This window comes from Anthonomus grandis, chromosome 2, assembly GCF_022605725.1.
Source record: "Anthonomus grandis grandis chromosome 2, icAntGran1.3, whole genome shotgun sequence".
NCBI classification, from domain to species: Eukaryota; Metazoa; Arthropoda; class Insecta; order Coleoptera; family Curculionidae; genus Anthonomus; species Anthonomus grandis.
Window position 1 is genome coordinate 36518481 of NC_065547.1, and position 17626 is coordinate 36536106.

A 17626-nucleotide genomic window follows, 5' to 3' on the forward strand; every position below is an offset into this window, starting at 1 on the left:
GGCCTCCGAAATGTGGTGCGGAAGGCGGATTAAAGTGCCATTGAATATGCAACGTTTCCGCCGAACCCTGCAGATAGGACAAAAGCATTCGGGAAGCACCTACAAAATTGGTGCCTTGGTCACTGTACATATCAGAGCATCTGCCACGACGTGAAACAAAGCGTCTAAATGCCGCTAAAAAGCATTCAGAGGACAAATCGGACGCCACTTCTAGGTGTAGGGCTTTGGTAACCATGCACACAAACAGACATATATAGCCCTTTTGGCTTTGAACACCTCTACGCCTAGACATGGTAAGTGGTATGGGGCCCATATAATCCACTCCACACTGTGAAAATGGTTTAACTTGGGAAATACGAACTTTGGGTATATCACTCATGAAGGGGGAAAACGGAATTGGTTTCACTCTATGACATCTAAAACATTGGGATAGGACAGAATTTACGGCTCTACCAATAGGTAAGATCCAAAATTGCTGTCTTAGAAGATATTGTAAAAGACGTGGACCAGGATAGCCATGATCTTTATGAAACATTTCAATAATTAACGAGGTCAACTGATGATCTCTGGGAAGAAGCATGGGATGCTTGGCATCAAATGGTAAATCAGAATGGCGCAGACGTCCGCCCACCCTGACGACTCCATGGGAGTCCAAAAACGGGGCAAGTTTTCTAAAGGGTTTAGGGGTAGCTAAATTGGTTTTTAGGCATTTAATTTCCTCAACAAAGACTTTGTCTTGGACAGATTTAACAATGATACAAGTAGCTTGATATATCTCATCAGCACTTAAACTTTGGGATAAGGGAAGTGATCTTTTCTTTAGACCTTTATCCCGGAACCGTATGCAATATGCTACGATGTGTTGAACAGTTTTTAAGGAAGAAAACCGCTCAAGCAGCCTAATTACAACACATGAATTTTCTGGTATGGTTAAATTACAAGTAACTTTGCGTTCTTCTTGAAGCGCAATCTGATTATCCTTTGGATCGAACTCTAAAGGGGTTGGCCAGAGTTCGTGAGACAACTTTAACCATGGGGGGCCATTGAACCATAACGGATGGTCAAGCAATTGCTTGGGCAACAAACTACGAGAAAGGCAATCAGCAGGGTTTCCTACACCACTGATGTGAAACCACCTATTGGGAGGAATTCTATCTTGGATCTGCTGAACACGATTGGCTACAAAAGTCTTAAGCCGGGAAGGATGACTTTTAATCCAATACAAGGCTACACTGGAGTCAGACCAAGCATAGATTCTGTCAAATTTAATGGGAGAATTGGTAATCACAAAATGCATCAAATTGGAAAGAAGCAAAGCTGCACATGTCTCCAATCGGGGAACGGATAGAACCTTTAAATGACACACCTTACTTTTTGCGCATAGTAAATTTACATGTACGTTACCTTCAGAATCAATTTGTCTCATGTATAAGACACCACCATAGGCTAACAAAGATGCATCACAATAACCATGTAATTCAGCGCAAACAGCATCAGAAATAGTTACGTGACGTGGAATCGCAAATGAGGATAATAAAGGAAGTTGGGAGACATACACTTGCCATTGGCTAACGACATCTGAAGTAGGAACTTCATCCCATCCAACGCCTTGAATCCAAAGACGCTGAATAAGGCACTTGGCAACTAATACAACTGGAGCTACAAACCCTAATGGATCATAAATCTTGGCTATTTCGGACAAGATAACTCTTTTGGTGCACTCACGCGCGATTGGTTTTACTGAATAGGAAAATACATCTAACACTGGGTTCCACTGTAACCCCAGAATTTTTAAGGTACAATTGGCATTGTCATTAAAGGAGATATTGTGTTGATGTGATTCAGGCACTAGGGATAACAACTCCTTACAATTAGAGGTCCACTTTCGAAGCTCAAACCCACCGCAAAAGAGTAAATCTGTTAATTGCTTCTGAAGTTCTAAGATTCCTTTAACTGAATGACCAAGACCAATTATATCATCCACGTAAGTTGACTTTAAAAGAATGTCACGAGCAAGGGGGAATTCTTTTCCATAATCCTTGGCTAATTGGTGTAAGGTTCGGATTGCCAAATATGGACTACAATTTAGACCATAAGTGACAGTACACAAGGTATATTCTTGAATAGGGTTTGAAGGATCAAACCTCCATAAAATCTTTTGGTATTTTAAATCTTGTTCATGGATGCCGATCATTCTATACATTTGGCGAATATCGGTGCTAAACACAATGGGGAAAAATCTAAAGGTTAACAAAATGGTAACAATATCGTTTTGGACCTGGCAATAAAACATCATTTAAGCTAAGGTTATTAGAGCCTTTTGAGGATCCGTCAAATACAACTCTAATTTTAGTAGTTCCACTGTCATCTTTGACAACACAATGGTGAGGAAAATAATATGAAAGATTGTCAGCGGAAGTACAGGGTATCATGTGGTTTTGATCCAAATAATCTTGCATAAAATCGTTATACAAGCTTCGAAGACTTGGATTTCTAATCAATCTGTTCTCCAACAAATTGAAACGTCTCAAGGCTTGATGTCTGGTATCACCCAAGTCAATGTCTGGTTGCTTAAAGGGAAGACGCACTACATAGCGTCCATCAGGTTTTTGAGAACAAGTGGAAACAAAGAAATCTTCACATTTCTGTTCCTCAGGACTCAAGAGAACCTTATCTGGAACATCCTCAAGCTCCCAAAATTTATGCAAATTGATATCAAGAGGACTTTCAACTGGGATGGTACTTGGCACATAGGTACACAATGACACAAATTCATTAGTGGGAGTATTATTGCCACCTATTAAAATCCATCCAAATATGGTTTTAATAGCACATGGACTACCATTGATACTTTTCCTAAAACCTGGGAGAATAATCTCGGAAAACAAAGGAACACCTAGGAGCAAATCTATACCATGGGGTACAGCAAAATTCTTGTCGGCTAATTCAAGACCTCTCAAATGTTTCCACTTGGAGGGATTAATTGGAAAGGTTGGGGTATTTTCACAAATGGAATGCACAACAATTGCTTCAAATTCCAAACATGGGCCAGTTGTGGACAAAACCTTTAGCTTAACTGTACCTAATGACGAAGCTGTAGACATATTGTTTATGCCTTGAATAGGAATTTGGCTAGGTGTAATGGGTAGAGCAAGTTGCTGTACACAAGATAAGGTCACAAAATTAGCCACACTAGCACAGTCAAGCATAGCACGACAAGGAAACAAATCTTGAGAAATATTGTACACTGATATTTCAGCTGTAGCAAACAAAGTAGGTTCTTCATGGGAAAGCACACTTGTCAAGCAAGGCACTACAGAAGTGGCATTAACAGTAGGGGGTTCCTTGAGTTTACTAACATTGGAAACATCATTGATAGGTTGGAAGTGCAGCAAAGTATGGTGTTTCTTGGAACAAATTTTACAAACCTTGGTTCCAAGACATCTAGGAACACTATGAGTCCTGGAGAATCAATTGAAACACATATGCTGCTGTTTAACAAAGGAATATCTTGCTGAAACCTCTGCTTCAATAAACTTGGTACACTTTACAAGGGGGTGTGAACTCAGGTTGCAGAACAAACATTTCTGCTCGGTATTGGTCATATAAGCTTTGGCTGGAACCACTCTTTTAGATCTATTAGGGTCATAAGGTTCCTTTTGTTTCGAATTGGATTGAGATACTACTTTGGGCTCATTAAGAAGGACACTATTTTCCAAGGCTTTACATGTTTTGTTTAAAAATCTAGTTAAATCTCCATATCTGGGAATGGGTTTATCACTGCATTCAATTTCAAATCGGGTTTTTAAGGAAGGGTCAATTTTTTGCAATAGCAAATTTAATTTGGTAAAATCCCACAAATCAATTCCTTGCAAGGAATTTAAAGCCTCCATATTTTGGGAAAAGGTAGTGATAAGTCTTCTCAGATCACCGGCAGAGTGAGTTTTGGCTGGAGGTGCATTATATATAGCTAGCCAATAGTCAGTTGCTAGGGCTCTCTTATTCTCAAAACGCTCAATTAAAGCATTAAAAGCCACAGGATAATTAGCTTCAGTTAAGGCAATGTTTCTAATAAGCTCAGCTGCTTCGCCTTGAACAGCCATTTGGAGATGTTGGAATCTTTGTATATCAGAAAGGGATCTTTTCTCATGGACAAGGGTTCGAAATAGATCATAAAAGGCAGGCCAGTCTCTTCTGTTCCCAGAAAAGACAGGGACTTTAATTCTAGGTAGGTCAAGATCATGATCATCACTTGGCAATTCACTAAAGGAGTGGTTGTTGCTTTTGCAGCCACTTTTTGGTACAACATCTACTGGAGGGAGTAACTCTCGAAGCAAGGAATGAACAACATATTTCTTTTCATCAAAGGTATTTCCAAGAGAATGTTGCTCATCCTGTTTGTCATCATCAGAGCAAGCTAAAATGTCTAAATGCAAAGTCTCAAAAGAAGAACAAATACTAGGGAAATCCTCAGCGCGGGCTCTCAGTAAATTCAACTTGGAAGGATGGTTTTGACACTCAACAGCCAAATTATATATGGCTTCTAATCGTTTAATATAGGACTGACGCTTCTTTATTAATTTAGCTGCTACTGGCTGATTTGTAGACATGATGGTAACTAAGAATGGTAAATACTAAATAAAACTCCACAATATGGAATTAATGGAAATTGGTATCCAGACAAATCGTTAGGTTTGTGTATATAACACTGGTATAGACAACGCCGGAATAACGTCGAATATCACAAAGGAATGAAGCACTAATAATTTAACGTTCCACAATAAACGTTAATGGAATGGGGTATCCAAACAAATCTTCCGATTTGTGGATAAATCACTGGTATAAACAACGCCGGAATAACGTTGAATCACAAAAGGGTATATTGGTCGGTAAAAATGAACTTTTATCAATCAAAGAGTTAAAGTTCAAATTTCTATTGGGCAAAATCACAAAGGTAAACAATCAAAAATTGGGTTAGGTAAACAATAACAAAACATTGACGTTATGTCTTGTCACCTGTCACAACAATGGGTTAAAAACTGACCGGTTATCGGTTATTGCAACCGCACATTACTCGGACAAATGGAAATCGACACCAGTGTCATAGGAATGCTACTTGGTCAAGCGTTGCTATAAAAAATGGTAAACAAATGTTTTTTTTAACGGAAATATCTGCGTCTTGCTATGGACTTCAAACCAAGGTTGCGATTAAACACTTTTGGATAGTTAAATAGACTGTAAATTTTAAGGACGATTCGATTTATCCGGCTCGAAGGACCAAATGTTTGGGGGGCTCCTTTTGGAAAGGACAAATAATAGGTATTGAAGGACCAGCGTGAACTTCACACGCAAAAGAAAATAAGAAAAAGAAAACAATTACAAATTTACGGCGTCAATAACGACTTACCTGACACTCGATGAATTGGTATATGTAGAACTGTAGATTAGATGGTTGGCCGGCCAGTTTTCTCGACACACACGCTATTCTATGTTTCGATGCGTATCGTACGATGGTACCGATCAAAAAGCCCGTCTCTCGCGGGAGGAAGCGTGCACCTGTCCAAGCCATCATTGACGCATGCACGCGGATATGGATTGTTATTGGTCAATTAAAATAATCAATACTTCTAACAAAATTGGCGGTGCATTCAAATACCCCTTAAATTTGCCAATTCCAAACACAAATAATTTTGCATAATTTTAATCTCTAATAAAAGTCGAATGATAATACTGTATTTAATCAATGCAGAGTCTAACAATAATCATAAATAAATAATCATTTTCAAAAATAAAATCTTTGTGAGAATTATATTTATGAATTTGAACCCTGTAATAGTCCAACTAACCATTATTTTCTGTTTTATTTAGGTGATATAAAAGACTCGAAAGCCATTGTTAAAGAAGTGATAGAAAAATGCTGTATAGACCACGTAACTCCACCTAATGAAAAACGGAATCTTCTATCACAACTTCTTGATATAATCAGGCAGGGTCACATCGAGGCGGTCGTAGAACATTTTAAGTATGTGTTCAGCTCAAAATATGCTCTCTTTTACTCACACAGCTCATTTCTAGAAAACTTTTAAGGATATGGATAGATCATCTTTCATCGCCGGACTTTCAGAGTCGACTGATAGTGCTTAAGACGTTAGCCGCGATTTTCCAGAATCCGCACATGCGAAGCAGCTGGGAGAGTTTCGTAGAACTGATTATTATTCAAGTGCTAAAAGCCCACAGTGATGAAAGACGAGAGGTAATTATTCTAAACTCTCTAAGCAATTATTGTAAATAATTAGGTATTCTCTTATTTGTTTAGGTAATAAGGGAGGCAGAAGCGACGGCAGCATCGATGGTCGTATGTCCGTTTGACACTATAGTGTCAACTCTCGGCCCTCTAATCAGAACTAGTCCATATCCGGAAGATTTAGGTGCCATTAAAATGTTAACCAAGTTAGTTGAGGCAAATCCAGATGAAATTACTGACAAGCATTTGGAACACATTATGCCTGGGATAATAAAGGTAAAAAATCCTTTCCTCCTTTTCGTGCGCCCTTAATTAACACATATTTCCTTTTTATTGTTATTTCAGTTTATGAAAAACATCCGATTTCATTTTAATTCAGGCCCATTGGTGGTTTTCAGATAAAATCAAAATCACTCATAGTGTTTATATTACCTATTTGTTTTCATAATTTTTATCTATATAAGAAAGACATTATTTATTTATGTATTTATTTATTTACTGATAAGCAAAACTGGGGCACAACTAAATGTATGTATTTGTAATATTTTAAACATTCCAAAGGTTCAAAAAACAAACAAAGGAAATCATTAAATATTTATAACACAATAAAAAAATTATGGTAGTAGCAGCCGTCGCAGTATGTATTTGGGTGTATCTAGGCGTTGTTTTTGCATTTGTTCCAAGAATTGGTATGTAACAATATCCTTTACTGAACATGTAAATTGAAATATATAATAATGTGTTAATATATATACGATTGAAAAATAAGTGAAAAAGGGGTTTGACAAAATCTAAAACACCAAAACTCTCTTGATATGGAAGAATGTATCTTGAAACCTTCTTTTTCTTATTTTTATAAGTTTAAGCCAATAATATTTGTAAAAAATTGTCTATTTTCTACATTAACTACAGGATGTTCTAGGACCTAGGTGGTGATAGGAGTACTTGGTAGTCAATACAATAGGAAAGAAAGAAAGAAAGAAAGAAAATGTGCTATATTACGTAAGAATAATCTTGTTTACAAGCAACCTACAAGCTTAAAAAAAAAAACAAAACAAAAATACAATTTCAAAAATTGACAAAACTATGAACAAAATTAAACACAAGAAGACAAAACTTTTTGAACATACTTGAATTAATGATAACTAAATAAAACAATCAATTACTAAATAAAGGTAAACTTGTTGACAAAACTAGAGAATAAAAAAGGAAAAAAAAAACTTTCCAACATGTCCATGTCAACATGTCCTATCATTAAACATCCGATATATGTCTAACACATAGAGGAACATGATTGTAAATTTTTTTACTTATGTAAATTAATGAGTTTTTGGTAAGGGAAGACGTAGGAATAGGTAGGGGAACATCATTTACACGACGAGTCAAATGGCCAGTGTCAGAGGGTAGTTTGGGAATTTTGTGAATAAGAGCAGCTGTTTCTAAGATAAAGAGTGAAAAAAGAGTTAGGATTTTTTCAGAAATAAAGAGGGGTTGCAAGAATCTCTTAACTTAGCAGAACACAGGTATCTAACTGCTTTTTTTTAATAACAAAGATAATGTTAAGTAGCCCCTTATTGGTTAAACCCCAAAAAGGCAAGCCATACCGAATATAAGATTCAATAAGTGAAAAGTACACTGAACGTGCAACCACCCCTCCCAGCTCTTGTTTTGCCATTCTTACTGAAAAACATCCAGAAGATAATTTCCCAGCTAAATGTAAAATATGATCTTCAAACCGAAGGCGACCGTCAATGGTAATTCCTAGGAACTTGCAGCACTCTTTATTCTGCAAGAGGGGATTTTCGTCAAACATCAGACCCTAAACATCGTACTTAAACCCCATAATAGACGTATTTCTTACATTAAACACGAGCCTTTTGGAAGCACACCACCCTGATAAAATCTGAAGGTCTTCAAGGATACAAGTCTTAATATAATCAGAATTTTTATGGCTCCATAGTATGGTGGTATCATTAGCAAACTGAACCACCTTGCCCTGCAGTTTCAATGAACTCAAGTCATTCACATACAGTAAAAATAACAGTGGTCCCAACACTGAACCCTGGGGAACGCCGCATTTTAGGGATCTAGAAGCAGACAAACGCCCAGACACTGTAACCTTCTGAGTACAATTTGATAGATAGGACTCAAGCCATCGCAACGCCTTGCCCCTAAACCATGTTTATCAAGCTTAGATAACAGTATTTCATGATCCACACAGTCAAATGTTTTGTATAGATCACAAAACACTGCCGCCGATGACTCTCCAGAATTCAAGGACACATAAACGCTCTCCAAAAAGCTAAAACAGCATCATGAGTCCCTTTACCGGCTTGAAATCCAAACTGATTTGCAGACAAAATGCCATTTTGATGTAAAAAGGACAAAATTCTGCTTTTTGCAAGTTTTTCAACTATCTTAGAGAGGGTAGACAAAATAGAAATGGGACGGAAATTACAAGGCTGATCCAAATCTCCACCCTTATGAAGAGGGATAACCACTGCCTCTTTTAAACATGAAGGAAAAATGCCAATATGTAAAGAATTGTTTATGGCAGAAACTAAAGCATTTAAGGCTAAATCAGGCAAAAAGAGTAACAACCTCGAAGATATCCCATCAGCTCCAGATGATTTATGGTTTTTTAGGCGTTTGATTTCATTTTTTACTTCGGTAAGATCGACAGGATGAAAGAAAAATGAATGCTCAACCGACACTTGTTGAAGATAGTGTAAGGGATCAATGTTACTACGAATGCCCTTAAGCAAGATATTAGGTATATCACAATAATAGTCGTTTAAAATGTCAGGTCTTAACTCCGGTTCAGATACTTTTCTATGGCAATGTCTAAAATCATTAATAATCGACCAACACTCTCTTTGCCTATTTGATGACATTTAAGCCATCCCTATAATAATTAGATTTTGCTGCTTTAATTGTCTTTCTGTACAGACTACGGTATTTCTGATGATATACAAGGATATTTTCATTTGTGGTATATTTGCACAGTTTAGTCAAAAAACGGAGGTTTTTAGCTTAAATTCTCTTGTAACCCATGGTTTTCGTTTCTTAGTTTTAAGCCTCATTTTAGGAAAGCACTGATTGATCTTATCACACAGAACTTGAAAAAATAAAGTGAGTGGGTCAGAAGCCGTTTCAAGTGCATTCCAATTTACCGAAGCTGTAGCAGCAGAAAAAGCATTGAAACTTCTCCTGCTGAAAATTCTTCCCATATAATGAGATGAAGATAATACAGTATTATATGGCATTTTAGCAAGAATAGCTTCATGGTCGGAAATACCAGATGGGAGTACTGTGCATAAAACGTCATCAAAATTTGTACAGAAATAGTCAATTGTAGTTGCAGATGAAGAAGTTATTCGTGTGGGAGAAAGTACGTGCATTTTCAAGTCGTAAGAATTTAAAATACTTAAAAGAGAAGTATGTGGCAAGGTTTCATCAGTGTAGTTGATATTAAAGTCACCAGCCAATATAACCTTAGAGTGTAGGGACAACTGGGATAAAAGAGAATCAGGTTTGTCCAGAAACATAGCAATATCTCCTTCCTATAAACACAAAGAATATATAAAATAAAACGCTTACAAAAAGGAAGAGAGAATTCAAACAGAACATTCTCTATAACAGAAGATTATCATACTTATCAATATTACAAAAAATCGTTTCAATTGTTTGCCTAGCCAAGATCATGGTTCCTCCATGTATAGATTGTTGACGACAAAAATTTGATATAGGAACATAATCAGATATTAAAAAACATTCACTAGGCCTCAACCAGTGCTCAGTCAGAAGTACAATATCAGGAAAATTACAATATGGGTGGTTTTGTTATTTTTGCACAAATGAAAAGCCCTTATTGCTTCGTCAATGGTTTATTTTTAAATTTTGCTGATCAACTACACTTTTCATGATAGTCACTAGTACAACTAAAGCTAAAAGTGTATCTACAAAAAAATTAATTCCAGAATCAACTGCATACATACATACAATTTGACTTGTAAACAAATATGTTGTAGATTTGATGTTGGTATAAACTGTTTATAACACTACAACAAAGCATGAACAAGATAAGATAAAAAAATAATGTGGCACGCTCTCGGAAGTTGGTAAACAAGAAATATAAATTGAGTGTTATGTATTTTTTTTATTCTTTTTTTTTGTATTTAATTCATACCCTGTATATAATTTTTATTTAGGCATATAAAATTATGTTTTTATCAGACTTGGACTTTTTGTAAAAAAATTTTACCATGATACATCTTTAGACATAACATTTATATAGTTCTTAAATAATGGACATGATTTAATTTTTTTGGCACCGTTGAATACATATTTTAGTGCTGCTGACAATTATATGTCACACGATGTAGGTTCCCATTTGAGATATTAAGGTGTGGTTAGCTGGAGGTGATTGACAGAACTTTGTCAAATATAAAATTATCTCCTCCTGTATATCTAAATTGACTTGTTTTTTTTTTAAGAAGTTATTCAGGGTGGATCTTTTTTAAAATGAAAGCACTGTCAGCAATCATTCACCAAATTAAAAAAAAAAATCAAGATTTGTGTTTTCAATAAATAGCATTTCTATTTAAAAAATTCTTTCGGCTCGAACTATCAAAGAGTTTAGCTAAGCCATATGTAATGTTTCCTTAAATCTACACCAAAATGTGCTGGAGCACCATCATGTTGGAAATACACTCCTCATAAATTTATATGATGCTCTAGTTGAAAACCAGGCAAAAGATTTGTATATAGTTGAAATAAATAACAATATTTAACCATTGCTAAAATACGTAGAGATCAATTAAGGAATTATCCATTAAGGCCATACCAAACAGTGCAAATTTTTGTTGGCAATGAGCATGCTTAACGGAATATGGATTTTCGATAGCCTGGTCATGGGAATTTCGTTTATTAATTAAAAACAACATCTCATAAAACAAAATTCGAGGAAACGTTTTTCTGTGCGCTTATGCCCATTTGGAAAAAGCAACTCTAGATATCTGGTCTTCCTCTTGTACCTGTTGGATAAAATATATGTATGTAGGTATAAATTTTTCATTCAATTCATTTCATTGGTATTCACCATACTTCTAACACTTGTCTTAGGATTTTCACACACAATGTTCAAAACGTTGTTTTCCAAACATTCTTTATTTAGATTTCTCTTAACGTGAATATAAGTAGAGAGAAGCCGATCCTTTTCTTTTGAATAATTAAAATCTTTAGCAAAAGTTTGGTAACTTGGTAATCTTTGGCCTGAAAAACGCCTTTCATATTCTTGGGCCGCCGCTCTTCTGCTCCGCTGCATACTCGGTATTTGAAAATAGTCAGGCATTTTTTTTCACATTAACAAAAGCAAAGAAAAAAAATCTTGTAATTTAATTTTTTCATCAACTTTCTTTTGTAAACAAATAACAAAATCAAGTCTACAGAATGTTTTTATCATTGTAAAATGAAAAAAAAAAAATTGTTGCCCTTGCAATATTCAAAGATGGTTGAAATTTATTATTCTTATTCGATCTTCAGTCAGTGGCGCTGAATACTTACAATATTAGTCGATGCTTTTAGAAACACTCAAATACCATGTGGGGGAATCCGTCCATTGGTTCCAAACCTTTTCAGCCAAAATGGCTCGCACTCCCTCAGAGAGAAGCATTTACTCAACCCAGATACTTAAGTATCAAAGGGAATGAGCTCTGTGGAAGCCCTTATCAGGTCATCCGGCCCGTGGTAACGATCAATGGTGTTGGTTCTCAGAAATTTCCTTACAAAATTCCTTACGGGCTGTATTTAATAGCATCGCTTTCTGTAGCTCTCTGTATATATGTTAATTGAGACCTGGTTCTTCAATGCTTCTTTGGTATGACTCCCGTAGTCGACATTATAATAATTGGTACCGTTCTAACAGTATTCATTTGCCATTGCCTCGGTAGCCCTACTTCTAGGTCGCGGTACTTGAATGAATTTTTTTCTGCGTGCTTTTGAACTAATTTGTTGGTATTGAGAATAGCCACTTCGATAAGAGATGTTATCTTATGCTGCTTATCCACTAAAACTAAGTCAGGTCTGTTATTACTTACAGTTTGATCAGCTATAATAGTACGATCCCAATAAAGCCTAAAGTTTGCATTTTCCAGAACCCTTTCTGGAACATACTTATAATAAGGACGCTTTTCATTCTGCGGAACTTTCAGTTTTAGAGCGAGTTCTTGATGTATAATTTTTGCTACCGCATCGTGTCTCTCTTTGTATTCTGTGAGCGCAAATATTTGGCAACCTCCTGTTACGTGCTGGATTGTCTCAGATGTTTGGCATCCATATCGACATCGGTCATCTTCAATACCTGGATCTTTTGCTATGAACTTTAGATAATTACGTGTTAAAATAACTTAATCTTGGATGGTTAAGAGTGAACTCTCTGTCCTTGCACATTTGTCAACATGTTCTTGCATGAGCTTGTTAATATGTCTTCCGTGCAGAGGTTTCTGTTTCCAGTTCTGTATGTTGTCATTTGATCTTTGATGGTTTATTAGATTTTCTTCATTTTTCATTTTAAGTGTGGTAAACTCATCTATTTGGAAAATAGCTGCATGGAAAGGCGAATCTACAGACTTTCTAAAAAATAATTTCTTAAATTATTAATTTGTTCGTCCAATTGCTTTTCTAGATCGATAATCCTCTTCCTTCCTCGCATCGTGGTAGCGTGGTTCTCTCAACCGCACTTCTGGGATTATGGTATTTATACTTAGTAAGGAGGGTTCTTATTTTCCTTTGTAATATCCGTTCTACTCCATGTAATTACACCAAATGAATAGCGCAGCACTGAACAGGCGTATGTGTTAATTGCCTTAGAAATATTTTCGCTATTTATTAAGTCCAGTACTTGGCAACTGTGTCATCCTTTTTAAAAATTCTATTATAAGTTTTTATTTCATGGTCCGATGGTTAATTTTTTGTGCTTGTTTAACCACTAAGTACTTATCAGTCTCCCCTACTTGCATTGACTGGAACTAGTTTCCATTCACCATCTGAAAATCACCTTCATTAACTCACCTTCCCTTTTCGGATATTAAGAGTCCGACACTTATCCATCCCAAAATTCATCCTAATTAATATCTGTCGAAAATTCATCAACGATTTTAAGCATTTCGTCCAGTTTTTTTTTTGTGGCTGCCAGGAGTTTTAGATCATCCATATAAAGCAGATGGTTTATTTTAATAATATCGGCATTGTTGTTTTTGATAGAATATCCTTAGTTGGCCGAGTTTAATCTTCGCGACAGAGCGTTAATTGCTAGGCAAAACCAAAGAGGACTTAGCGCGTCTCCTTGGAATTTACCTCTTTTTATTCGGATGGGTTGCGTTTTGATATGGCAGGTTGCTTTATTTAGTTGCATAGTACTGCACGTTGACATTGCGTGCTCTAAAAAATGAGTTATATGTGGATTAATTTTGTAGATTTTTAGTACTAGAAGAAGCCAACTATGGGGCACATCAGTCAAAGGCTTTTTTATACTCTATATAAGCCATAAAAAGATTTCTTTTCTTGGTATAGGCTTCACTACCTATTGCAGAGTCAATGATCAGTTGCTCTTTGCATCCCATAGCATTCATTATATGCCCCTGTTGCTCGTCTGAAATAATTTGGTTGTGTTCGCAATGCTCGTAGATCATCTGGGCAATACACGAAGTAAGAATCTTATACATCGTTGGTAAGCAGGTAATTCGGCGGTATTTTGCGGGATCCTGTTTATTAAGAACGTCTTTGGACAGAATAAAAAATATTGGCAGAAAATTGAGAAGTTGATCCCTGTGAAAAAAAGACGGGCATTATGTGAGGATTAATCAATATGTCATTAAAAAACTTGGCTAATCGGTCGTGTGTACACCCTACTTTCTTTATCCAGAAATTGTGAATTCCATCAGGTCCCGGTGCTTTCCAATTCTGTGCATTTTTTATAATATTTGTGACTTTGTTCGTTCTCAAGAAAATACAAAAACTTTAAAAGTTCATGTTTCAGTCCTCAAAACTTTTTGTTATATATTTTCTCTAATTCTACAAAATTAAATTTGAAAATTATTTATTTTTATAAATTAAAATTCGACCACATCTTTTACGATTGCCAAATATTATTTATAAGTTTTAAAGGATTTAAATGGTGTTCAAAGAATAAAAAAATGACCAATTTTTCGGAGAAAATATTTATTTATTCACAAATATTCGATCATAATACACTTCTACTAAAATTACTTAAAGTAGATGCTAAATCCTACAGGAGCAACATTTTAAGTACCTCGAGACATTTAATTTGATTTTTTATACAATATTTAATACAGATTTTTCATCCGATTTCATTCTTATACATTAATGTTTAAATTTTAATTACAGAGTACGGACCATAACGAAAGCCCAGTGCGCAAAAGCTCCATTTTTTGTATGGTGGCTTTATATAAAGCAGTGGGCGAGGAGCGAATGGCCCCATACACCGCCAGCCTGACCGGCAGTAAAATCAAGCTGTTAAAAGTTTACATCGACAAAAGCCGAAATAATAGTCTCAATAACAGCGCAAAGAATTCAAATAACTCGACACTCAAGAACGATGTGGCTTAGTGGTTGTTGTCTTTGAGGTAAAAAGGTCACTTCTCGAATCTCCACCCCTTTTATCCCCTTGAATGTTTGTTGTAAACTCTGTGAAATATTACAATTTTAATTTATGCTGATTAATTAACCTTTATTGATTCTGAAAACTATTATACCCCTATTCTATTTCTAATTAAAAAAATAATTGCTCTAAAACGCCTCAAAGACATAGAACTAACTAATACCTTTAGTAAATTATTATGAGGGTAGGTAGTTTAGGTATGCTTGTGATTTACATTGTTTGTTATATTATTTAATCTTGTAGCTATTAAGAAGAAAATCTAATTTATAACTTGTTATTACCGTCATTTTAATTCTTATATTGTTTCGTTTTATTTATGTATAAGTTTAATGTGCGCGCGCTGTATATATTTGGAAATAATGATGTAAGTAACAATTTTCAAGCTTTACCTAACTGTATTTATAACTATTCTACATATTATATTTTTTTCTTTTGTAAATGCAAGTTTTTGAAATCTTTATCAATAAATGATTATTTAAACTGCTGGTTTCTTATTGCAAAAAATTGTAGGCTATCCATTTGTGTCCCCAATATGTTTATATAAGGTTATTTATTTTGATGTGATAGTTTCCTGGTAAAAGGTTCAAGCATTTGTATTTAACAAGGTGTGTTGGGATATGAATATTTGCAAAAACTATACTTTTTGTTTTCATATTATTAAAATTTAAACTATGTTTTTATATTTTGGTAGGTTCATAATCATATGTGGATTCCTCTAGACCATTTCTTTTAGCTTAGACTGTTTTAAACATCATAGGTATGTTTTCCTCATTGGTAGAAATAAACACAGTGGCGGCTCGTGGGTTTTTGAATGATGGCGGCTACCGTCAGACAGTAAAAAACTCTTAACTGCTAAACTCTGTAGTAAATTCTTGAGTAGAGTAATACAATATGAGTAAAAAACCATTGAAAATGTGTTATATACATTTTCAAAATACATTCCAGCATTTATACTCTTTATAGCATATTTATGCAAATTTGAAATGGGATTTTTAACAAATGTATTAAGGCTAACTTCACTATAGATATTAACGCGATCAATTAATTGTTGCTTTTAAATACAATAAGAATAATAGAAAAAATATTCTACTGTGTTTAAGTCAGGAGATCTTGGCCGCCAAGAAACTGGCTCCAAGCTGGCTCCAACTACCTAGTGTGGTATAGAGTAGGTATAATTTTAGTGGTTAATATTACTATTATTATTAATAATATTATTAATTAAAAGATTTAGATTACCCAATTGTAATCTATTACTTTGAAATGCAATATTGGTCGATACTTTTAGAAACAATCAAATACCAATGTGGGGGGGGGATGCGTCCATTGGTTCCAACCCAATTATTATAATTATGATTTTCAGCCAAAATGGCTCGCACTCTCTCAGAGGGGAACATTCACTCAACCCTGATACTCGAGTATCAAAGGCAATGAGCTCTGTGGAAGCCCTTACCAGGTTATCCGGCCCGTGGTAATGATCAATGGTGTTGATTCCCAAAATTGCCTTACGATTCGGGCTGTATTTATTAGCACCGCTTTCTGTAGCTCTCTGTATACATGTTGATTGAGACCTAGTTCTTAAATGCTTCTTTCCAGGTTCTTTGTCATTATAATTGATATCGTTCTAACACTATTGCCATTGCCTCTGTAGCCGTACTTCTAGATCGCGGTACTTTGAAATTTTTTCTGCGTGGTTTTGAACTAAATTGTTAGTATTGGGACTAGCCACTTCGATAAGAGATGTTATCTTATGTTAGAAGTAATGATGTAAGTAACAATTTTCAAGCTTTACCTAACTGTATTTATAACTATTCTACATATTATATTTTTTTCTTTTGTAAATGCAAGTTTTTGAAATCTTTATCAAATAATAATTATTTAAACTGCTGGTTTCGGTTCATAACATATCTTCTGTGCTGAGGCTACTCAATCAATAACCTAGTATTACAACCTGTAAGTACCTGTCTAATGCTGTTTGTTATTTAGAAGTGTGGCATAAAGGTATGTTGAGTTCTTTTTTTTATTTTTCTTTTCTTTTTGTTTATTCTTTAAATTAGTTTTAACTGTTTTACTTTACTACTTTGTTTTTTTGCATTTAATTTTTATTCTGTTATTATTGTTTTGATTTGTATTTTTTTCTGCACTTCCTGTAAGTGGGTGACCGTTGGAAATAAAGACTTATTTATTTATAACAGCTTCAATAAGAATGGAACGCAAAGCCTATTATAGGCATAAATTTAAAAATTGCAGTACTCGAGAAAAATGGGAGGAACTTAATAAACTAACTCCGTCTAAGAAAAAAACATGTTCCGGTGCAGTTTAATGATGTTGATCAATTTAACAATTTTTTTATAAACTCTACTATCTCAAACCGGCCTTTATATCAGGAACTTTTAAATTTTTATTCAACCAATAAAAAAAGTGACATAGATTTCTCTTTGCAGTTCAGAGCAGTGGAAAATTATGAGGTATTTAACAGAGAGAGTCTTAACTTAACTCTTCTTGAGCTTTGCTGTCCTCATATTTGCAAATATATTACACACATAATAAATAAATGCTTAGAAACTAACTATTTTCCCAATTGTTGGAAGGTTGAAAGTTGTTTCAATATTACCCATTAAGCAATCTGGATTTCGCAGTGGATATAGTTGCGTAACCGCAATGGCAGACATTACCGATGACATTTTTCGTGCCCGAGATAATAA

General features: G+C 35.0%; 1 protein-coding gene across 3 annotated transcripts in view; it reads left to right on the forward strand.

Moving 5' to 3' along the window:
• Nucleotides 1-15404, forward strand: part of LOC126748598 (CLIP-associating protein 1-A) — a 77258-nt gene extending 61854 nt beyond the window's left edge. For all 3 annotated transcript variants that reach the window (XM_050457945.1, XM_050457954.1, XM_050457962.1), the window contains 4 exons: nucleotides 5869-6022; nucleotides 6076-6253; nucleotides 6317-6520; nucleotides 14651-15404. In XM_050457945.1, coding sequence (XP_050313902.1) covers nucleotides 5869-6022; nucleotides 6076-6253; nucleotides 6317-6520; nucleotides 14651-14872 — 758 coding nt within the window. In that variant the 3' untranslated portion in view covers nucleotides 14873-15404. The remainder of the gene's footprint in view (nucleotides 1-5868; nucleotides 6023-6075; nucleotides 6254-6316; nucleotides 6521-14650) is intronic.
• The last annotated feature ends 2222 nt before the right edge of the window (nucleotides 15405-17626 follow it).